The following is a 25310-nucleotide window of genomic DNA, read 5'->3' on the forward strand; positions in this document are numbered from 1 at the left end:
GTCACTCACTGGCCAATAGGAGAGCAAGTTTCTTTCCACTAATGCAGCATGTTTGGTTGAACCGTCAGATACACAATCACACACTGTAAATAATACTCACGCTGATTTCAAATGAAACAACGGTCTCGGCTCTACCAATATTACCGGATTTTTTCTTGTTTGCCTCAACGTCTCGCCGAGATTTTTCCCAGCGGGTTAAAAGCGCACGGAGAAGGCGGCTGTCGCTCCATTAACCGGTAGTAATGCGGAGTGTAGCCAGCGCTGGCTTCAGCTAAGCCCATCCGACAATGTCACATAAACACCATCATCACTAGCAGCGGCACGAGAGTTTCACTGGAATAATCTCTTTCCCAAATGCCATCGAAGACGGACGGGTAATCACCGGGATATTTAAACGTCAGGTAAGAGGAGTCTTATCAGCTCGTGTTGATGTCACCTGTTTACCTCTAGAGTCCGACTCTGATACATGATCTGCTTTAGATCTGTAACTGCATTCACTGACTATTCATGACAACACAGCGTTATCCAGCGATGACATTATATCTAAACCGAGCTCTAGGACTAGACATAACGGTTAAAAGAGAAGCTGTTAGTTTGCGTCCTGTACCTGATCATTGCCATTTAATGTAAGGCCTGTCCATCTTAGCTGCATCGGTTTCATCCAGCAGCCACAATCACTGTCTGGAGAAAGTGCATAACACTGACATTGCTGTATTACGTAATGAATTCAAAGCCTGTTCATATTGCTAATGTATTGGTATTACAGGTGGCTGTTCTCAGCATGTTTTTTTTGTGTGTGTGTTGACAAGGCACCAACTTCTCAGATCTCTGTCTGTTTAATATTAAATGATGGATGATGTAGAAGGAATGATAGGCAACATAAACAATGGCATTTTTTTTTTAGAGCTGTGGGTCCCTGTTTTACATGTCAAGCACTTCACAGCTCAGATGACTGACTCAAAATAATGCTATTCAGATGAATGGGAACTCTTAACAGATTGCTTTGTCCAGGTATTATTGACCTCTTTGATCCTTTCGGCTTGAAATCAGGTAGATTTGACATGTTAGCCCAGATTTTCTCATATTTACCAGCATGGCAACCAATGCATCATGCATCTGACGAATTAATGTTTATCAGAATCGTGTTGGCCTTTTTAGGATGGCTCAAATCACTGCCAGACGTCCTAAACTGCTGGATATTTCTTACTTGTCGGACAGGAGATGACGGGCAATATCAGTAAAAGAGCATGCAGTAAAGCATTCTCTGTCTCATCTTATATTCTTGATTTCAGTCAGTATGCTGTAGTGGTATGTGTGCACCATTATTGTACATACAGGAAGCTCTGAGTGAGATTTAATTCGCTGTGTGAATTCCCCTGCTGCTGGGGAAAAACCAGACAGTCACACAGTCTGTGTGTTGATACAAGTGTGTTCGGGTGGTTATTGTAATATCATAGTCATTGATGAAGTATGCCATTTAACCAAGTCAGTGGTTGTCATGTGATGTTGCTTAAAGGAATAGTTCACCCACAAATTTAGTTGTGTCATCATTTACTAACCCCCATGTTGTTCCAGAACTTCATTTACTTTCTACTGTAAAATACAAAATATACTTTTTAAAAAATTGTACTTTATTATACCTTTCACTGTATACACAAAAACACTGAGACATCTTAAAGATATTTTTTGTATTTCACAGAAATGTTTAGAATGATTTGAGGGTAAATAAATAATGACAGAATTAATTTTTGTGGGTAAACTATCCCTTTGAAGACCAATATCTTAAATTGAACATCAAGTTGTAAGTTGTAACCCATTGTTTATACTGCAAAAAGTTAACAAAATGGTTCTTAAAACCAAACAAAATCAATGTATTAATTTTAATGTCATACTGCAAACCCTTTTACCTTGTAAGATACCTTGTAAATATATATATAATATTTTTGTTAATGCACAAACAGTAGAAGAAGTGTGCTTTTTTTTTTTTTTTTTTTTTAATAATTATTTCTTTATTTTTTGCCTTTTATTTAGATTTTTTTACAATTTATATACTTTTTAACCTCAAATGCTTGTCTTGTCTAGCTCTGCGTGTACTCTGTATTCCGGTTCAAGACAGTTAGGGTATGTTGAAAAACTCCCATCTCATTTTTTTCTTCAAAATCGTCCTACATCACTGTTTTAACTTTTTTTTTTTGGTTTGATCTTCTTTGTGCATTCACTTTGTAAACACTGGAAGTTTTTATTCACAGAAAATGAAATTAGTATAAGCAGAATGTTAATGCTATAGTCTTGTGGTGTATAAGAGTTTGAAACAGGCAGCTCTCGGTGTCCTGGAGCAGTCTGATTGTCTGACGCCATGGTATTTCCATTCAGATCATTTCACATGTACATTGCTGTTTAGGACAGCATTGTGTTAGTTAAGAATAGAACCACCTTCAAAGTGCTCTGAATGGGTGTGTTACATTTTACACAGTTCACTTCATTCATTTGCATAAATTATATTGAAAGTACATGTCATAAGTCATAGTCTGTTTTTATTTGCTTAAAATCATATAAAGATTATTAAAATAAAACTGATGACAGTATATAACAGTATGTTTCTGATAGGTGTTGACAGCATTTTTTATACTGAGCTATTCTCATATTCATTAACCTCATGTTAAGTGCCTTAATTTAAACCTAGGCATATCTGCAGTATGCGAGTCTGCATGCATCCTTGCACAATGTTCCCAGCCATGGCCCTGCAGTTGCTAATTATGGTAATAATATGGCAAATGCTACTGGGTCACAGCTAGTTCCTTGGAGGAGATAAGGAAGGGTTGGTCAGAGCTGGTAATTTTGGTGGCAACGCAAAGGGTACTTTGGTCCCTTTAAGGCTAGTCAGTTTACCCGGCAGCCATAATTGTAACACCTCCACACTGTTTGTTGATATTGTATCTCAATAAAAAAAATAAATCAGGAATACAATCTGACAACAATAATATATAAATTGTGATTCTTTATCAAATCTCAAAAAGAAAAAAATAAATAAAAAATCAAGCTAGTGTACGTGCATGTCCTAGGGCCTATTCTCATTTTCTCTTATCGTAAAAGGCCAGGTGTAAATACCCATCCAAATGGGTAAGGGAAAATAGACCCAAACAGATGACTGGCTCTGTAAAGTGGGACTTCCTATTCAAAGTTTGATTTCCCCTAAGGCAATATCAGATTTTCACTACACGATTATCAAAAGAATTCATATTATCATGATATCTATAGAAATGTGAAAAAAAAAAAAAAAAAAAAAAAAAAAAAAAGTTCCCGTGAAATTCATCTTTAACTTTGTTTATTGAGTTTTTTTGGCCATTGAATATGAGCATAAGGAGACAAAGAGTTTGTGACCATAACTATATAAAAGCGCACAAACAACTTACTGATGATCGGCACATCCTGCAGACTGGGATGTCTAAAGGGGCCGTGAATTACTGTGAATTTCTTTTTTTTTTTTGTTCTTCACTTAGTGGTAAAAGTAAGTTTGAAAAATGCTGCTGGAAGCACTTTATACAATAGGTTGTTTTAAAGCAAGCAGCTTTACAGTATTAAGTGTGAAAAAACAGTCTCAGTGTAGCCTTCAGTTAGAACATCAGTTTCTACTATAAAGCAGCTTTTCAGTGTGTTCATGTTTTTACCAGCTTCTGGCCTGGACAGACTGAACAGAAGAAATGGAGAAGATTTCTATGTCAAAGAAGGCAGAGCCCCAAAGCACACCTACCTATTACATAATCACCACAGACCAGTGGTTGTTTGAAGATGTATATCAGCTGGAGCAAACTTTTTAGAAAGTTTTTCAAGTACCCGAACAAAACTCCAAAAGAACTTTGTTTTGGTCTGATTTTGTAAGAAATGACATCACACCAGTTAGTTGTTTGATTTCGCTTGAAGTATAATGGGAATTTGACAAACGTCTTTTTTCTTTTTTTTTCTGAATCTCCCACACTGGCAACACTGAATTTTTTTTACCTCAAGCAGTGTAAAAAAAGTGCAGCAATACATGCCTGTCCCATCGTAATAAAAATGTGCCACGGTCATGTATTGGACGTGTGTTTTAGCGCCACTCTCTGGACATTTCACTTTGAAACTGCCGCAAAACATCCAATGAGATACGTAATCATGGTGTCGCAGAAATGTATATAGAGTCATGTATTTTCATGAGCCTGGGTTGGTCAATCAGAATTTATGTGCAGTGTTAAACAGATGTGATGGCATTTGCATGCAGTTGCTGGCACTGGATTAATTACAATATGTAGTAATAACTTGATACCTCTATAAATATTCTCTTTCTCTTTTTTTCAGCTCTTTATGTCCATTTAGTCCATCCATCCTATTGAAAAGGTCATGAAATCTCCCTCTTCCTAGTCCCACTGATCCCTGACGACCCACTGACCTCTGACGTGTGTTCCTGGCATCTTCAACCTTTTCCTGCTATGCAGCCATGAGCTCTGCGCTATGGAGCCAGGAGAAGCCAGCAGGCAGTTTCCGGGACGACTGGCGCTTCTACATTGTGGTGAAGGAGTGTACCGTGGAAAAACCGGGCCAGAAGACCCTGCGAATCCCACGCGGCAGCCTCGGCCAGGCCTGCCAAGAACGCAACAGCCTGGGCCGCACAATCCCGGCCAGCAAGGGTAAGCGCAGCCTACGCATCCTGGACCAGACCAATGTAGTGGTGAGCGTGGATGAACGGGACGTTATGGAGCTTGAGGAGAAGCTGGCCGAGCTGCTGTTCCCCATCACCAACTGCGAAGAGCGCTACAGCCTGCTGTGCAACAGAACACGTTTAGACAGGGCCCGTGACATCAACTGTGGATCAAAGGTTCGAGTGCAGCTGAGGTCCGGCGATGAGCCTCTTCCAGGCGTGGTCCGGTTTAAAGGAGCTTTGCTGCCTGATCGAGCGCTAAGCGGTATCTGGTTTGGTGTTGAATTACTGGTGAGTAACACTGTTTGTCTTATTTGATGTTGTTTGTCTGGTTTTGGGTTCACCTGGTTCTTGAACATGTGATCTTTCAGAACAAAGCTGCATTTGTCAACCAGGCTTAGCTGGGAGATTTGGACGAGCATAACTTAAGCCTGTAGGATGTTTGTGTGGGTAAAGGCCAGTCTCAAACCTACCATCATATGTCAACAATGTCTTTTGTTTATATGGCACATATGTGATGTTATTTATGTGAGTTCTGATGTCTGTGTTGGTGTATGTAATGTTCTTTTCTCTTCTGTCTTTCAGGAGGAGGGCCGAGGTCAAGGTTTTACAGAGGGTTCTTATCAGGGTCAGCAGCTATTCCGATGTGAAGATGAATGCGGTGTCTTTGTTGCACTGGATAAACTTGAGCTCTGGGAAGATGATGAGCTGGAGGTGGATCGTGTGACGCTAGAAGATAATGACCCGGAAGTAGAAGGCGAGGCACCGCCACTGGAAATCAACTCTCGAGTGTTGGTGCAGACACGAGAAGGCCCGGAACGAGGCACTGTTATTTTCTGTGACTTACTGCCTGGCAACGAGAGTCTTGGATACTACGTTGGTGTTGATATGGTAAAGTAATTAGACTGTTCAGATGGTAAATAACTGTTCTTAGCAAAGTTACAGTTTTTTTTTTTTATTATTGGGTTATTTTGACCCAGCTGGTTGGGTTAAATGTGTTTACCCAACATGCTGGGTTGTTTTATTTAAGTCAACTATTCTTTAAAAATTATTATATTCCTGGCTTAAAATAGGCAGGAAATTAAATTAAAAATCACACAGAATTATAGAGACAACAGCCATAATAAAGATGAACATTTATTATTAAGCAAGAACACCCATGGACAAAAATACAAGATAAATTGAATTTATTTGGGTGAATACAACATAGTTTACAATATTACATATATGTAAACTCGTTTAACAAGCATTTTTGAAATAGAAAATGTAACATTTAAAAGTAACATTTTATTTAAGTGTATTCAACTGTTCTCTGAAATCACTTTTTACCTTTTACACTTTTAGTAGTGCTAGTCCTCAGTGATGGGCTGCTATTCGCCAGGGGAACTGCGAACCTCAGACCGCCGCCTCACGTTTCATTCTTATATTAGAGAATATATTTTAACATCAAATTAAATAAAATTTGGTATTATAGTGAATAAAATCAATTTATGGTAGGCAAAAGGCATTTCCATCATGCGAAAAACTACCACTGCTGAGGCAGCTGACTGACATCTCGTCCTTCTATGTTGTGTTACATAAAAGAATATAGTTTGCAGCACAGCCTAGACTTTATAAATGAAATAAAATGTATACAAACCTTTATTTTGCTGAAGAAGTGCACTAAATCGGTGGCACTGAGAACGCGCTCACTCCTGTAGAAGACGCAAAAAACCTGCGCACTAACTCAGGAGCTGGGCTGTTTCATCGGAGACAGGCTCAACCCAGCGTTTGGGTAGAAAAATAACCCAATATTTAATAACCTATTAAAAATGACCCAGCAGCTTAGTTACAGAAAAACTATGCAGCACCTGGGTAAAAAATATATAAATAAACCAATAAAATGACCCAGCAAGCTGAACCCAGCATTTTAGTAAATAAAAAATAAAAAATAACACCGCATTTTTTAAAGTACAGTTATTTTAAAGTGTAGTAATATTTAACAGTATTACTGTTGCAGACTTTGTGAGCAGTGTTGGGGAAAGTTACTTTTAAAAGTTATGCATTACAATATTGCGTTACTACTTTAAAAAATTATTGCGTTACTTACATAATTACTTATATAATACTTGTGTTATTAATATAAAAAGTTTTTTTTTAGTTAATGTAAAAGCGCTTTCACATAAAAAGTGAAAAGGGTAAAGGGTGCAGAAACAGACCTTTCAGTTTTGCTGCCATTCTGGATTGCATTAAGAATACAACGCAGAACAAGAAAATTCAACATTCTTCAGTAATTATTAAAATGAAACACAAATGTGATGGTTGAATTGAATCATTAAAGGTTAGCAGCAGGGACACTGGCTAAATAAATGGGATTAAATGCATAAAGGATATTTGTGTTATATAACATATTTGTGACCCTGGACCACAAAACCATCATAAATAAAACATTGTCATAAGTAGCACGGTGTATTTGTAGCAACAGCCAACAATACATTGTATGGGTCAAAATTATTGATATTTTGTAAATTTCCTAACGTAAATATATCAAAACTAATTTTTGATTAGTAATATGCATTGCTAAGAACTTCATTTGGACAACTTTAAAAGCGATTTTCTCAGTATATTGATTCCAGACTTCAAATAGTGGAAACTTACGTATCAGCTTTCAGGTGATGTATAAATCTGTTTCAAAAAATGTACCTTTATGACTGGTTTTGTGGGTTGAGTCATATTTTGAGTTTGCATTTCACTGTTTTTATTCATTGTGAGGGATAATGAATAATGAATCTTTTTGTGCGAGTGAGATGAGTAAATGCATGTCTAGATCTACATTTAGTCTAGATCTACAGTAAGCATCATGTTTGCACAGCACACACAACACCTCTACATTTACTCCCGATTTCTCGCAACATGGGGACAGGAGAGCTGTGGGTCAGTAAATGGAAAACAAAGTTTTGAAAAAGTAGCTCAGATATTTTCTCGTAAATTTAAAAGTAATGCATTACTAGTTACTTTGAAAAGTAATCTGATTACGTAACTCAAGTTACTTGTAATGCGTTACCCCCAACACTGAGCATAACTCTAGAACATTAAAAACATTTAAAAAAAAATCTTTCATACCCTAAATGTTTGAATGGTAGTGTACGTCAGAATAGATTGGATGTTCACCTCCATTCAGACAGATGTCAGCGTGGAGGAATAGATTGAAGGAGAGATGTAGAGACAGCTCAGTTTGCTCTGTGTGACCACCATAATGGCAAGCTGCCAAATGCTCACACAAGACACAACCAACACACGCCATTCCACTGTTCTCCTCTTTTCACCCTTTGTTTCTCTCAGCAGAGCTCAGCTGGACTTGCCGTCATTGACATCTATAGCATAGATGTGAATAGGTTTTTCGATTTTTGAAGAGTTTTACTTGTTTTTCAGGACTGTACATTATGTTAATAGATTGTGTAGATTAGTTTTAAAATATATTCAGGTCTATTTAGTAAGTTAATGCATCTATTATTATTAGAACTGTATTTGCAGATACTCTAAGGAGATTTGATCAGTTTTATTTGTTTGAACAGATACATAAAATAATATCTAGGAAAAGCCTATACATTAGAAATATAGATCTGGCATGTAAAGGGTGTGCCGAGTCCAGAGACATCGGTCGTTCTGATGATAGTGTAGGTTGTGTAGCGTAGCCATTAGAGAATTACAGCTCTCAGTTAGTGAGATGGGTCCTGTCTGGGTCAGAACAAGAACGCAGATGAAGATTTCCATTAGGAGATAGAGACAGGCCAACCTTTGTTTTGGACGTGTTTATTTTGAGATGGAAATTACAGTGTTGTAGATGCAAACACTTATGAGATGATCTAGGTCAGGTGCAGTAATAGGGTGCTGTACCTCTCGCCCTCAGGACAATCCCATTGGAGACTGGGATGGGATCATCGACGGCAAGCAGCTGTGTAATTTTGCTAGTCTTGAACACACCCGTCTCGTCCCCATCTGTGATGTGATGCCAGGTAAGGGCTCTCGCTTCATACGTTTGTATTTGTTAGACCTGGGTATTGGAATTTATTCTGGCTTTGAGTGTGATTACTGCTAGAAACCTGCCGTTAGTGGCACTGTTTGTTTCTAGATTGAGTTTGAGCTCCTCAGATTCAAAGTACGACAAGTAACTTGTTTGTTACTAAATCATAGGATATGTGAGGTTTTATAAAATAGAAATATTTTTAGAGATTAATTCAGATTTTAAAAATTAAATAACATTCTTTGCATTTATTTAAAATGTATATACAGTTTATTTTTAAAAAAATATATAAATAAATTGCTTTTCTATTGAGTTACTGTTCATAGATTGTAGATTTTTCTTAGTGTGTTTTAGATTTCAAGTCAGGGTGTAGGCTAAGTATTTGTTGTCAGAAAGAAAAGGGCTCTAGTGTGTGTGTGTGCGTCATGTTAACACACAGGAAACAGAAGCTCTTTTGTCTAAAGGCCTTGTTTTTGTGAGTGGAGTGTGTGGAGCTCTCTTTGTTCCCTCTATTTATTGATTTGTTTGTTTGTGTGCATGTGTATGTGTGTGGGCAAAATGTCTTGTCTTGGTTAATGTCTTAAAGCTACCACTTTGCCTTAGTTTATCTGTGAAACTAAAGGAATCTGTAAATGCAGTCAGTGATCAGGGTATAACCTTGCTTTATGTGCAGTGCTGAATGTGATATTAACAAAATCCTATATTACAGTATTAGTATTTTGTATCACAGTAAATGAAATCTGATTATTAAATTGTTAATGTTATTGGACAAATCCATATGATACAATGACCTTGAAACTTCCTTGAAAAACCTTGAAAAAAAACCCTCTGATTTGGCCCATTTAAGAAAGAGAATGTTGTGGATTTTGAACAACATGAGTAAATTATTATTATTATTTTTTTTGGTCAGCTGTATGCCTGTATTTAAAGCTGTGTGTCTTTATTTGTTTGTAGAATACTCCATGCAGGAACAGAGGCTGCCCAAAGTCTTTGCCTGCAGGGGCAGCAGTGACAAACCTGGCAGCCAGACCAAACCAAAGAGCAAAGGTAATCATCCTGTTATATCTATATACAGTATATAGTGGTGGGTGATAAAAGCAAACTCTCATATGAGTCATTTTATTCATTATATAGTTATTTGGTAACACTTTAGTATAGGGACCAGTTCTCACTATTAACTAGTTGCTTATTAGCATGCCCATTATTAACAAATTGGCTGTTTATTAGTACTTCTAAAGCACATATTCTGCATGACCATATTGTATATCCCTAATCCTACCCAACACCTAAACTCAACAACTACCTTACTAACTATTAATAAGCAGCAAATTAGGAGTTTATTGAGGCAGAAGTCGCAGTTAATTGTTTGTTAATAATGAGATTTGTACCTTAACATAAAGTTTGACCAGTTAATTTTTTGCTGGAAGTAAATTAAGATACTAGTGATATTTCACTATTGCAATATAAATGCAAAGACTAGTCTAACTAATACAAGTAAAAAGATCTCAAGTAATTGTTGAAAAAAGGAAATGGTCAATGACAAATGGTATTCAGTCAATGATTTTTCTTTTGTTTTGTTATTTGATTAATACTAACAGCATAGACAGCAGCAGGTATGTTAGGCTGATGTCGCTTTCAGACCTAATACACAGATTCAATATATTATTGATACACATGCAATGTTTTACTTTTTACGTTCACTTTGTAGAAAAGTTCACTGCCAGAATGAAAATATCCTTGATACTATTTTGATGATTTACTCACCCCAATGTCATCCAAGTTCATGTCTGTCTGTCTTAATTTGAAAAGAAATTAGTACAACTTCAAAGAGCTCTACATGATCCCAGACAAGGGGTCTTGTCTAGTGAAACTAAGAAAAATACGAACTTGTATACTTTTTAACCACAAATGCTCGTCTTGCACTAGCTTGACCTCACACATTGCACAATCATGCAAAAGTGAGGTAGGCAGAAGTACAGACCCAGTGTTTACAAAGCGAACGTGCAAACAAAATCAAACGCCCTTTACAAAAAAAGGTAAAATAACAATATTGGACAATTTTGAAGTTGGAGGAGAAAATAAGATGGAGTTTTTCACCCTACCATACCTTTTTGAACTGGAGTACTCAGATGAAGAACTAAAGTGACTTTACCAACGTAATGCACATCGCAGAGCTAGTGCAAGATGAGCATTTGTGGTTAAAAAGTATATGTATATATATATGTGTATATATATATATATATATATATATATATATATATATATATATTTTTTTTTTTTTTTTAAGAAAATTACTGATTCTTTTACTAGCTAAGACCTTTAATCCTCGGCTGGGATCATGTAGAGCCTTTTGAAGCTGCATTGAAACTGCAGTTTGGACCTGCTTTAAAGTCCGGAGTCCTCTAAAGATCTGTTTGCTCCCATTAAAGTCCAGTATATGGAGAAAAAACCTGGAATGTTTTCCTCAAAAAACTAAATTTCTTTATTACTGAAAAAGGTAATATGGATGACTTGGGGTGAGTGAATTATCAGGAAATTTTAATTCTGGAAGTGAACTTCGTCAGGATTTTGGGTGCACAACCAACAGTTGCACGCTGCCAGCAACACCACCCACATTTTGCCACCTTCCACGTCTACTGTGAAGATAAACTGTCTTCATTATATATTGCTGATGTTATATTAAACATTTACTATGCTTAATTAATTTAGGTAATATTAGACATAATTTGTTACTGACCATATTTGTTAATGTCCAGTTATATACTATATAAAAAACTGTACATGACTGTGCTGCAGTTCCACAAAAATATTTCTGTTGCACTATTCTTGACAGTGTTATTAGGGATGCCTGACATGAAGATTAAATATATTTGTTAAAAATATTGAATCTATATTTACTTCATATAATGAAAGTATGTGGTTTTGAAAACTGCTAGTTTGAAGGAATTGTTTTTGTTAAAAATGAAAAAAAAAAAAAGACATTAAGTACGTATGTACATCCTTTAAAGAGGAAGCACTCTCTCGCACTCTGTCTCTTACTCTCACTAGCTCTAATGTAATTTGCTGAAATTTGTCAATTTGTCCTAAATTCCATCCTGATGGATCATGTGAAATCCTCGCTAAGCATGTGATTTCGGCGAGAATACACACAAAGTTGGTGAACATGTAATCCCACATGTATTCCCTCTTTCTATTCCTCTCTCTCATTCCCTCTCTCTCTCTCCCCTCTCTCTCTCACACATTTACACTCACACACACCTACACACTGTTTACTGTGTTCCTGTCTTCCTATCGTGACTGTTATTCAGGGTTAGGCCTGCAGCCTGGCAGCAGGAGCAAGTCTGAATTTTATTATACGCTAAACGGCAGCTCGGTTGATCACCCTGCTCAGTCCAAAGCCAAAAGCACATGGTACATAGATGAAGGTAAACAATAATCAATACAGATGGAAGACTGGGAAACTCTAATAATAAACATCTTAACAGCAAGGTGCCTTCCTGCTAATATCTAGCCTGAAATTAGACCACACTCAACTTTAGTTCCCTTTAATAGTCTTGGCATGAATAAGTAATCACATGTTAATCAATGCCTTTGAATGCATCAGCAGTGATTTGAAAAGGCAACTTGCTGCTGAGATCTTTTATTGGGAGTCCGGTTCACTGTGACATGAGTGGCACGTGACCTCATAGCATGGCATCACTGATCAGAAAACAAACATCTCAGGTGTCATTCTGAATGTTTTGTACTGCAGTCATTTGTGTTTGCATTTCATATTCAGTTTTCAACTAAATGTAGTTATAAGGCAATAAGAAATGAGTTGTTAAAGTCAGTATTTGTGACCCTGGACCACAAAACCAGTCTTAAGTCGCTGAGGTATATTTGTAGCAATAGCCAAAAATACATTGTATGGGTCAAAATTTTGGATTTTTCTTTTATACTAAAAATCATTAGGACATTAATTAAAGATCATGTTCCATGAAGATATTTTGTAAAATTCCTACTGTAAATATATCAACTTAATTTTTGATTAGTAATATTCATTACTAAGAAGTTCATTTGGACAAGGTGATTTTCTCAATATTTTGATTCTTTTGCACCCTCAGATTCTAGATATTCAATTAGTTATATCTTGGCCAAATATTACCCTTTCCTAACAAACCATACATCAATAGAAAGCTTATTTATTCAGCTTTCATATGATGTATAAATCTCAATTTTGAAAAATTGACCCTTATGACTGGTTTTGTGGTCCATGGTCACATTTATTTATTTTCTATTTTTGATTTTATTTATCTTTTTTAGAAAACTGCTTTAATGTATTAATTGCACCACACATTGAATGTTTAATATTTATGACCAGTTTTATGTATAATTTGTAAAAGCCTTTAATACTTGGTATCAGGCGTATTTGGTTTATCTCCACTCATCCATTGTGTAAATGTTTGTATTTGGCATTGAGCACATTGGGAGACTGTATTCCTTATACCATTGCTTTCATCTGTGTAATTATTTCATATTTCATGTCACTTTTTACTAATGTGCGCTATTGAAGAATATTTCAGGGGCGGTCTGTGATTGGTTAAGGGGTTTATATTGTGTTTGTGGCCTGTGCTGCTATCATTCTCATTCACCAGGGTGTCATTCTTCCAGTAGTGACTTTTTTCTGTAGCCTAGTGTTTCTCTAGTAACTTCATATTTCATGTGTTGGTGTGTGCTTCAGTGAGGAGAAAACAGCCAGCACTTGTCAGCTTTGAAAGGACGTTATATTTCAGCTACTGTTCAAAAGTTTGGGTTAGCAAAAACGTAAAAAGTTGTTTTTTGTTTTTTTTTGTTTTTTTCTCAGCAAGGATGCATTAAATTGATCAGAAGTGACAGTACTTTTATATAAGATTTATATTTCAAATAATTTCTATTCTTTTGAACTTTCTATTTTTCAAATAATATTAAAAAAAAGTTGATAGTAAGACATTACTTGAGCATTAGAAGGATCTGTGACAATGAAAACTGGAGAAGATTTTAAAATATACTCAAATAGAAAACTGTTATTTTAAATTGAAATATTTGACAGTATTACAGTTTTACTGTATTTTTGATAAAATGAATGCAGCCTTGTTAAGTATAAGAGACTTCTAAGCAAAAGAACCCCAAACTTTTGAACAGCAGTATATAATTGTAAATCTTAATAACATATGACTGTTTAAATCAAGATGCTATTTTGAATCTTTTATTATGTGTGCATCCATTAAATCCATTTATTATGATGTCATCTGATCAGTTTATATTGATTGAACAAATTCCTGGTCCTCCACACTGATGCATCATCTAGTTATCATCACCTCTTGGTACCAGCCTCTTATTTCTTTGGCTTTGTTTCTTGATAGTCGGCGAGGACCCGGCCAAATCCTTGACGGACACGCCCCCAGACTTCAACCCAAGCTCATCCCCTTCTCGAGCGCCGCCCACAACCTCCTCGCTGTCCAATGACAACAAGTTCCACTCCCTGCCCTTTAGCTTGAGTCACAAAGTTGGCCCCAGCGGGAGCATGAGCCATGGCCCTCTCTCCCTGTCCGCTGGCTCAGTGATGGGGGAGCAGCAAGAGATCCTGCCACCTGCTACAACTCCTGTCCAGAGGCCTCCATCGCCACCACAGGGCCAGCCAGGGTTAGAGGTCGGGTCATTGGTTGAGGTTAAAGAGAACCCACCACTGTGTGGGGTCATACGCTGGGTTGGCCTACCTCCAGGACTACAAGAGCCACTAGCCGGGCTAGAACTGGTCAGTAGGTTTATGTGTGTTTGGTGTACTGTAACTATATTATACACTAGTACAACAAATCAGCATATTAGAATGACTTCTAAAGGATCATGTGATTTAAAAAAACTGGAGTAATGCCTGAAAATTTAGCTTTGCCATCACGGAAATAAATAACATTTTAAAATATATTAAAAAGATATATTTCTACTATATTTTTGATCAAATAAATACATCTGAACATTTAAAAAAATCTTGTTCTGTTATAACTCTGTTATGTGTTTCTTTTGTTTTTGTTTAGGAAGAGGAGTGTGTGGGTTGCACTGATGGAACGTTTAAAGGCATTCGTTATTTTACATGTCCACCAAAGAAAGCTCTGTTTGTCAAACTGAAGTGCTGCAGGCCTGACTCACGATTCCCATCCTTACATCATTCACCCAACCCCATAGAGCGGTGCAACTCCATAGGTAAGAAGTGTACTTTCATTGTCAAAATCCATGTTCCTATGATTATGATAGACCTACAGTAAACCAGATTCAGGGATATGTAATGTTTAAGGGGAGGTTCACCAAAAAAAATGAAAAGCCTGTCATTAATTACTCATGTCATTCCAAACCTTTGACTTTTGTTCATCTTCAGAACACAAATGAAGATATTTTTGATTAAATCCGAGAGCTTTCTGACCTTGTGTAGACAGCAATGCAACTGACACGTTAAAGTCCCAGAAAGGTATTAAGGACATTGTTAAAATAGTTCATGTGACATCAGTGGTTCATGTGACAACAGCTTTATTTAACCATTTCTTTTCCTCCATGTCAGTCTCTGCGCGTTCATGAATGTCCCATGACGCATGTGCAGGAGCAGGCGTTCTGTTGTACCATGTCCATCTCTCATAGTTCATCGTCAGTATATCCTGGTTTAGATAAGTAAGGCTGGGCAAAAATTGCAAGTCACCTTCTCTGTGGAAATCTTCAGGCATGTTTACGAAGACTTTCATTTACAGTGTGCATCTTCCTCTGCTTGTAGCGCATCCGAGTTTTATGTCAGCACTCGCACATGCACCACACGCATGTGTTGTACACTTGTGAACTTGCGTTAAATGTGACTGATGGGGACGAGTAGAAATTGTTGAATGAGGTCATTATTTTTATTTTATACTATGGGGCCGTTGAAGGCTTGAATCTGATTGGCTGACGAACATTCTGAAGGTATGCATTACTTTTTAGGAAAACGCATGGGCGAATTCCATGCAGCTCTTGACCGTATTACGTCTATATCACTTCGCCACATGATTTCAGTTATTTCAAACAAGTGTCTACACTAAACGATAGGATAAAAACGACAAATTATTTCAGTCTTTGCTACAAAATTACATTTTATTTTTAAAACAACATGGCTTTTCTTACAAGCGGGGTAACAGCAGCATTGTTGCTGAATAAACTTTAAGTTTCACAATTAGTAGAGACACTGCTGCCGATCACGTTTTAAGGAAAAAAACAGATGAATGCATTGAAATATATCATTTGAAGTGGAATAATTGACTTGGTCCGTTGAATTCTTAGAAAATAATGCACACCTGAGGTGTAATGGTTGCATCACCACCTCGGTTGTGCATCGTCGTTAATTGTTCCTTACTTATTTGGCACAGAACGTATTTGCGTAACTTAGCTTTATAACATTACGGTTGAACCACTGATGTCACATGGGCTATTTTTTTTTTTTTTGATGTCCTTACTACCTTTCTTGGCTTAGAATGTGTCAGTTGTATTACTGTCTGTAGAGGGTCAGAAAGTCTCAGATTTCATCAAAAATATCTTAATTTGTGTTCCTAAGATGAACAAAGGTCTTGCAGGTTTGGAGCAATATGAGGGTGAGTAATTAATGACACTTTCATTTTTGCGTGAACTATTCCTTTGATGAGCACAAGCCCGTAAAAGTATACTTTGTTGACCCTGCACGTGGATAGACACTTTCTGCTTGTGCAAAGTGTGCATTTTGTATTTGAGTGCTCAGATCACTAGTACATACAGATGATTTAATTTGAACTAAATACAAAAAAATCGGGATATACATTGACAACGTATACAACGTTATACAGACTGTCCGTGAACTTGATTGAAACACGGTCAAGGAAAAAAGACTTTTGGGATAAACCAGCATTCCAGTGTTTGTTTTTGTAAAAGAAATGTTTACTTTTTGATCTGTACATTTTTCGAAGTTACTTTGTATGTATACTTTTCGAAGTTGATAAACTGGTTTGCATTACAGTCGTGTGGGTCTAGTTAGCTCCATGTGAACTGCTTTACTGATGTGTCATGTCTTTTTCTGGTATCTTTTTGTTAGTCATGCATAAGCTTATTGTGGCCATGACAAAGCAGATTAAACTTTGCACAGATGAGAACAGGAAGCCATACTAGTGTTATGTTAACATGTACAATAAATAAATCTTGTGGCTAAATGTTGAAAACAGCATGTGTTTTCATAGTATATATTTTTATGAACTGAAAGTTTATTTTGTGTGGTAATTAACATTTGCACTGTTAGTAGATCTTAACGTGTTGATGTCAGATCACTTTTTTTATGTATGTATTTTTTTTAAATCTTTGAGCACTGAAGCGCACATTGTATTTAATCAGTGTGACTGATCAATATGTTTTTTTTTTTTTTTTTTTCTGCAGCTTTTGGTGGTTACCTAAGCGAAGTAGTTAATGAGAACACTCCTCCTCGAACAGAAAATGATGGTTTAGAGGTGATGGTGGGGAAAAAGAAAGGAATACAAGGACATTACAACTCCTGCTATCTGGACTCTACTCTCTTCTGGTGAGCACACACACACACACACACACACACACACACACACACACACACTGTATCTCGATCATATCTACACAGAGAGTTAAAAGTAGGAATTACTTTATGCATTACACATTACATTTGTTTGACACTACTGCAATGCATGGATTTGCTTAAAAGATTATTTCTTAATGTTAAATTTGTAAATATATATTCGTTTCTTTTTGTATGTCAGTCTTTTCTCCTTTAGTTCTGTGTTGGATACGGTGCTCCTGAGGCCAAGATCTAAGACTGATGTAGAATATTACAAAGAGACACAAGACTTACTGCGCACAGAAATAGTCAACCCACTACGAATGTGAGTGACACATAGTTTATTACTGCAAATTATTTGGCTCTTAAAACTTGTAAATACTCTATATTTAAGTATTCATTCAAATATTCTCTTTTACTTATTTTCTGTGACAGACCTGGTTGAAATCTTTTATTAATTAGTGTGTCTGTGAATTTGTTAGACATGGCTATGTGTGCGCCACTAAAATCATGAAACTTAGGAGGATATTGGAGAAAGTGGAGGCAGCGTCTGGATTCACTTCAGAAGAGAAAGGTCAGAAAAGTCTCAGTGTATTGCAAAAGAAATGTATTGATGAAGAAATGCTACCCTCTAGTGGTGCAAACAGAAGCTGAAAATCACATGGTTTTGAGGTGTTTTCATGTTAAGTGTCTGTAATATTGAGGAACATTTCCGTTATAGGGAAATAACGAGAAGAATAACAACGTGCAGTACACGGTAAAACAGTTTGCGCTACAAACCAGTGTGCTCTTAAGTAAGATAATACATTAAAATAATATGGTGACACACCATTTTGCAATATCAAGAAGCAGAACAAGCTGTTTTGTACAGCTAAAAATAGCTGGACGGGGATGAGACCGGAAGCCACACCCATAAAATGTACAAATGGCCATCGTGGGCCACTCTTACGGGAAGAAAAAGGTGGATAGGTTGGAAAACACTACTTCCCTTTCAAAATATTAAGAAATAATATTTTCAGCTACACAGTATGACTGTAATATAATTATGCCAGACCTTTTGTAATGTTATTATGTGATCATCTGCTCTTATATTTTTGAGAACATGTTATTCCCTCAGAAAGTGTTTTTTTTTTTTTTTCTTTCACTTACTTCACCTTTTAAGGATCTTTTATCTTGAGTACATCCTGCTGTTTTAGGGAACATTGTGCAACCATACTGAAACACAGGTGGCACCTATTATGTCCACTTTGTGCTTTTATAAAGTTATCTCACACTACCCTGATATGACACAGAGAACATTCCATTCTTAACGAAAGAAGAGTAAAGTTATAAGCTTTTATAAGGATGCTAATTTATTGCACTCAAAAATAATTGTTCAAAAAACTCTCAACATTGATCTGCAACAGCAAAAAAATACATTAAAGGGAAAATATTTATTTTACTCTTTATATTACAGTAGTCAAAGTTAGAATAATATGGATACACTTTTTATTGTATTGTACTTTATTTATGTCTATATATACTTTATATATGCTATTATTTATGTGTCTTTAAGTACTGCGTACTAAAATTTAAATTAATAATTTGATAAGCTGCAATTTTTATTTAAAAAAAAAATCTCTAAATCATTTCTGTAAATATATCTTTAATTACACTGTTAACCCACCCTTAACCCATGCCATGAAACCTGTACCTAACCTTTCATGTATCAAAAATGCATGGTACAAAAACATTATTTTTTTAACATATAAGTATATAGTAGTTAAAGACGCCTATTATAAAGTGGGACCTCATAATTAGGTTTGTTCAAAATGCGTTGCAGTATATCAAAGCTTCTGTGTTGAGTGACATAGTAAGGCATTCTCTTCTCTTTAGATCCTGAGGAGTTCCTCAACATCCTGTTTCATCACATCCTGAGAGTCGACCCTCTTCTTAAACTTCGGTGAGCCTCTCACACCCTTCAAATCCACGCTAGGCTCAGCATTCTCGTTAACTCCACAAGGCTGTTATTTAAACAGTGGTGTTTTTGTCTTTGTAAAAACATGATTGTATCATTTGCAGGTCTGCAGGACAGAAGGTTCAGGACTGTTACTTCTATCAAATCTTCATGGACAAGAAAGATAAAGTGCTGGTGCCAACCAGCCAGCAACTTCTGGAGTGGTCTTTCATCAACAGTGATCTCAAATTTGCAGAGGTATGTATACAAGACATGCTCTATTAAAACATAATTAGTGGAGAGGCCACTTTCACGTCTGTTTTATTGCTCTTTACAACATTTTATTTTTCTATGAATTTTTTTTTTTTTATTTATTTATTTTTTTAATTTGTATGTATTTGGGGTTGGTACGATTTGTTTAGTCTTTTTGGAAGAAGTCTCTTATGCTCACCAAGGTTGCATTTTTTCATAAATCCAAAATACAATAAAAACAGTAATATTGTGAAATTGTCATTTAGATTCTATGAACCACAAGTTTAAAAGAATATCATTTATTCAAAATAGAAACCTTTTGTAACATCTTAAATGTCTTTACTGTCACGTCTGAGCAATGCATCCTTGCTGAAGTGAAATGTTGAATTTTTCCCAAATAAGCACATTAAAAACACACACACAAAATAGAATTAAAAGATCCATTTAGAGGAGAATTTACACATCCAAATACGTTGATTAGTGTGGTATAAGGACAAATGAAGGGAACTGTCATCATCATGTCTGTTTGTTTCTATTCAGGCCCCTTCTTGCCTTATAATTCAGATGCCTCGGTTTGGGAAGGACTTTAAGATGTTTAATAAGATCTTCCCTTCTCTGGAGCTTGACATCACAGATCTATTAGATGACAGTAAGTCAGTTCAATAACTTATTTAATTATTTATAATAACATAACACATACCGAAGTGATGTATCCTTGTTTGAGGTGAAGAACTAATATTATTGTGTTATATGCATTGTTGTGCTTTTTTGTTTCTGTGTTCAAAGAAAAATGCTATAACAAATGTTTTTGTCAGCTCCTAGAGAATGTCGAATCTGTGGTGGCTTAGCGCTTTACGAGTGCAGGGAGTGCTATGAAGATTGTGACATCACACCAGGAAAGATCAAGCAATTCTGCGAAAAGTGCAATACACAGGTAGGACACAGACACAAATGTGACCCTGGAACACAAAACTAGTCTTAAGTAGCACAAGTATATTGTAGCAATAGGCAAAAACACATTGTGTGGGTCAAAATTATTGATTTTTCTTTTAAGCCAAAAAATCATTAGGATATTAAAGGGGTCATCGGATGCCCATTTTCCAAGTTGATATGATTCTTTAGGGTCTTAATGAAAAGTCTATAATATACTTTGGGTAAAAACTGGTAGTGGAAAACAATACCCTTTTTACCTTGCCAAAATCAGCTCTGCAAAAATCATCCTATTCTGGTCGAGGCTGCTTTAAATGCAAATAAGCTCTGCTTGCCCCGCCCCTCTCTTCTTTCTGTGGAGTGACGAGCCTGTTTACTTTAGCTGCATTTAGCCGTGTTTAGCCACTTAACTTGCTAACTAGCACATTGTTAGGAATAGCAGAGAGATTCATAAAAAACCCCTTATTCTCACTTCTGCTGTAAGTGAAGCTGGATCACAAATGATTCACACAAACATAGACGGATATATGTAGATTCGGGAGGCGCATTCCCTTCACAAACAAACGTAATCTACTGCATCTTCAGCGGCTCAGATGTCGGGAGTAAATGACGACCACTACGTTCATTATTACATCCAGCAACACAACACCTCAATCCCCCAATTCTTGTCTGACTTTCATCAGTTGTAACAGTTGGACTGTTACAACTGATTTTAGGTAAGAGTCAATCAACTATCGTGGGAGCGGCCTCTGTGGGTGTGACGCAACAACGACAGGCATCTGAGAATGACTCGATTTGAAAAAGGGGATATTATTTTTACAGATTAATTAAAAACCACTGCATGGATTTTTATCATTATAGGGTAGATTTGTACATACACTACATTAATGTTCAAACAGCATGTAAAAGTGAGCTTAGCATCCGATGACCCCTTTAAGTAAAGATCATGTTCCATGAAGATATTCTGTAAATTTCCTGCCATAAATATATCAAAACCTAATTTTTGATTAGTGATATGCATTGCTAAGAACTTCATTTAGATGAAGGCGTTTTAAAGTCATTTTCTCAGTATTTCAATTTTGTTTTTCTTTTGCACCCTCAGAGCCACGATTTTCAAATAGTTGCATCTTGGACAAATATTATCCTATCCTAACGAACCATACATCAATAGAAGGCTTATTTATTAATCTTTCTGGTCATGTATAAATCTCAATATCAAAAAATTGACCCTTATGACTGGTTTTGTAATCCAGGGTCACAAATCACAAAGTGCTCTTCTAGCTTTATGAGCATTCAATTATCTTGTCTGCAGTACCTTTCATATCCACTAGATGGAGACTTTTCCAAATAAATAATGCTCAAATGCATTTAACTAAGAGTAGACATCTATAGTAGTTCCTTTCAGTGGTTAAATTCAGTGGTTAAATTTACTGCATATGTGTTCACTTTCTGGGCCTTTAGGTACATCTGCACCCACGGCGTAAGTCTCATCGATATGTTAAGTTATCAGTCCCTAAAGAGCTGCAGGAGTCCGTTTGGAGACAGGGTTCTTACCCTCACCAGCAGATGGAGCTGTTTGCCGTGCTCTGCATTGAGACGAGCCACTATGTCGCCTTTGTCAAATACGGATCCGCAGACTCAGCCTGGCTGTTCTTCGATAGTATGGCCGACCGTGACGGTAAAGAGGACTTTAATGAAACTCTCACTTCTTGAGTCACAGTAATAAATAGACTCACTATTCTTTAATTGTAAACTTTTTCTGTTTTTCGTTGGCAGGTGGTCAGAACGGCTTTAACATCCCACAGGTGTCCCCATGCCCTGAAGTAGGGGCCTACCTAAAGATGACCCCGGAGGAGCTCCACGCACTGGACCCCAAGAACATCCAGGGCTATGCACGCAGACTTCTCTGTGACGCCTATATGTGCATGTACCAGAGTCCCACCATGAGCCTCTATAAATAGAGAGGGAGAAATAAAGAAGAACGGAAAGGTAGGAAAGGGAATGGCCGAGAAGGAGAGAGATGAGGGAACGAGGGAACAGAGGAAAGAAGCTGTAGTGAAGAGAGAATGAGGAAGAAGAAAAGTGCCCAGGAAGATACCACATCCAGTTGCCTCATCCTCTCTTCAGCGTCTCTCTGTACATACTACAGGGTAAATGCGGTCATGAGAGCAAAGGCGAGATCAAGAGAGCGAACGAAAAAGCCTATTTGCACTGTGTGAGAGCATATGTGTTTGTGTGTGTTTGTTGAAGTGTTGTTGTTGTTTTCTCTGATTTGTGCCGTCTTTGGCTCAGCGCAAACTCTTGCGTGTTCGGAGCGGTGTTTTGCACGGAGAGAATTCGCAATCTTTCCAGCCCTCAGGTGTTTCGCAGACGCTCACTCACCTGACGGCTTCACATTCGCCACCTCCCGCCAGAACTGACCCCTCCAAACGGCAACACATTCTACCCCTGTAAATGAAGCCTTGGATAAATGACCAAAACAGGATGTTTCCCTTCTGTCTGAATGGCTCCACTCGTCACCAACCCATCTTAATGCACTGCAGCGTCCAGCATTAATTATAGTTCAGACGCACTGTGTGTAGTCCCTGTTTTTGCCTTTATATTTTGCTGTGAAGTCTTTGTCCGGTGTGTTCACGTACAGCAGAGCCCTTGACTGCCATACACTGGTCCCAGATCAAGACCGAAGAATGAGATGATTAAGCACACAGTGAATAAGAATAATATAATTGAGCTTTGTTAAAATAGGAAAAATTTGTTTTACTATAATTTGCTTTTTATAAATGTGGAAATGATATTATTTTAAATATTGCACAAAATGCTAGCAGCTCCCCAGGCCATGCTCTCAAAATTCAAATTAGCGATAAATTTACTTCTTATGGATACAAATCGATTTTTGCAAATGCTATGAAAATATTATGATATTCCAAAAGTTTTAGCAGTCATGGACAGGTTCATGTTTTAAAGAACTGATTCCAGTTCCTGTTTGTATATGACGTGCTCTGGTTTGAGCGTTCACGGCTGAGGCTGAATGGGCAAGAGCTGTTTCACGCTATACTGCAGTGCTGTTGGCTAATTTGCAGTAACACTGTTCACCGAGATACTGGTTTGTACTGTGTACTGTGCGCATTTTTGCTATGGGTTATTAGATTGTTTACATGGCCTGATTTAAATTGAAGAGTTATGAAAAGAAACATGCATTGGGATTGTTTTTTATTCTCTGCTGATGTAACCGTACACTATGGGAGAGATTCTCCGCAAGCGGCTGTAATGGGAGAAAGGATGACGACTGGTGTACTTGTGTAAAATGAAGCCAGGTGGACTTTATTATCTCTGTGCTGTTCTCTTAAATGTTAACTAAATTAAAACGCCATTTTGAAAACAGCTTTTGTGGTAATGGCTGCACTGCTTTTGATTTGCTCATTTGGGATTGTTTGTTAAAATGTGTGTGTGTGTGTTTTTTTTTTTTTTTTTTTTTTTTTTTTTTTTTTTTAAATAGAAGTGAAGACAAGCAAGAGGAAGGAGTGGTATGTGTGTGTGTGTGAAGTGAATATTTACCTTGAAAAGTTGACAGATGTGCCACCAAGCTGTGAGAATCTCTGTCTTCGCATGTCACTGAGATGTGTGCAGCATTTGTGCTTTGATGCCAGCAGTGTTTTCATCTGCCACGTGTATGAGTGTGTGTGTATTTGTAGACGGTCTTCAGCAGGCAGACGGGTGAGGTGTGTTTGGATGTCCGTTGCCTTCAGTGTTGTCATAAGTCTGTGAGTGTTTGTGTGGGGATTTGTCAACTGCCAGCGGTGCTGCTTTCACCTGTCACCTGTGTGGATCTCATTAACATGGTGTCACGACCAGGGCATGATGTGGTCTCGGACGCAAACACACCAACGCTGGACAGATGGGGCTGATCTGTAGTGAAGGCTCAGCAGCTGGAGACACAGACGTACACACACACACACACACAATGTTTGTTTTTGTGAATTGTGGGGACTTTCCATAGACTTCTATAGTTTTTATACTGACCAAACGATATTGTCTATCCCCTAACCCAACCCTAACCCTAAACCTACCCCTTACAGAAAACATGTTTGCATTGTTACGTTTTCAGATAAACATCATTTACTATTTTTAATCATTTTTTTACATTGTGGAGACCGCCAATTTCAGGTTTTACTATCCTTGTGGGGACAATGTAGCAAAAACAAGTACACACACACACAGACACACCATATCTTCACCCCTGATGACCTCATATGGTCAGTATAATGTACTCTTATTACTATAATAAATACGAGTAATGTTTAAGAAGGACACATTCATATGAAGTGCTACCAAATTTCCAAAATCACTGATTGTTCATTGTATGTATGGATACTCATAGCAGGTCTGTTGGTGTTTTATAAATTATGGGGATCACTTTACAATAAGGTCTCATTTGTGAGCATTAATTAATGTGCTAACTACCATGAACTAACAACGAGGTGAAGAGCTTGCAACTTTTATTAACCTTTGTTATTGTTAGTCAATAAAAATCTTAAAATATATTAGTAAATGTTGAGGTTAACAGTAATTAAGAATAATATGTTGTTTAGGGTTGGGTATCCGGTTCCGATTCTTATTGATTCCTAGTTCAATTTCAATAAGAAAAAAAAAATCTGATAAAAATTTTGTGAAACACTTATATGTCAAACATACTTATTCTTTTTACAAAGTATTCTTTTGCAGCTGAATAACATGAGCAAGCAGCTTACAAAACACTTAGGCCTTTTACACTTAAGAACATTCTCCTACGGTTTTAACAAAAAAAATACCACAGCAAAAATAAATAAATAAATAAATAAATAAATAAATAAATAGTTAAAGACAAGTAAACAGTCAGTAATAAGATATGAATAAAAAAATCAATTAGAAATAGTAAAAATAAATACAACTGAACAAATTTTAG

The 25310-nt window shown here is 36.8% G+C and overlaps 1 protein-coding gene across 4 annotated transcripts; it reads left to right on the plus strand.

Moving 5' to 3' along the window:
- The first annotated feature begins 66 nt into the window (after nucleotides 1-66).
- Nucleotides 67-23866, plus strand: cylda (cylindromatosis (turban tumor syndrome), a). 4 transcript variants are annotated; one of them, XM_051114492.1, is made up of 17 exons: nucleotides 67-401; nucleotides 4333-4963; nucleotides 5258-5563; nucleotides 8562-8667; nucleotides 9630-9722; nucleotides 11984-12100; nucleotides 14057-14448; nucleotides 14726-14891; nucleotides 17103-17244; nucleotides 17453-17575; nucleotides 17733-17824; nucleotides 19126-19192; nucleotides 19312-19444; nucleotides 19979-20087; nucleotides 20254-20372; nucleotides 21830-22046; nucleotides 22145-23866. In XM_051114492.1, exons 2-17 carry the CDS (start codon nucleotides 4472-4474, stop codon nucleotides 22327-22329), a joined length of 2859 nt encoding a protein of 952 aa, XP_050970449.1. In that variant the 5' UTR covers nucleotides 67-401; nucleotides 4333-4471; the 3' UTR covers nucleotides 22330-23866. The 4 variants fall into 4 exon arrangements, with proteins under 4 accessions (XP_050970449.1, XP_050970450.1, XP_050970451.1 ...); XM_051114493.1 differs by having other exon boundaries at nucleotides 4351-4963; XM_051114494.1 differs by having other exon boundaries at nucleotides 4396-4963.
- The last annotated feature ends 1444 nt before the right edge of the window (nucleotides 23867-25310 follow it).

This window comes from Labeo rohita, chromosome 7 (genome assembly GCF_022985175.1).
Source record: "Labeo rohita strain BAU-BD-2019 chromosome 7, IGBB_LRoh.1.0, whole genome shotgun sequence".
Classification (NCBI taxonomy): domain Eukaryota; kingdom Metazoa; phylum Chordata; class Actinopteri; order Cypriniformes; family Cyprinidae; genus Labeo; species Labeo rohita.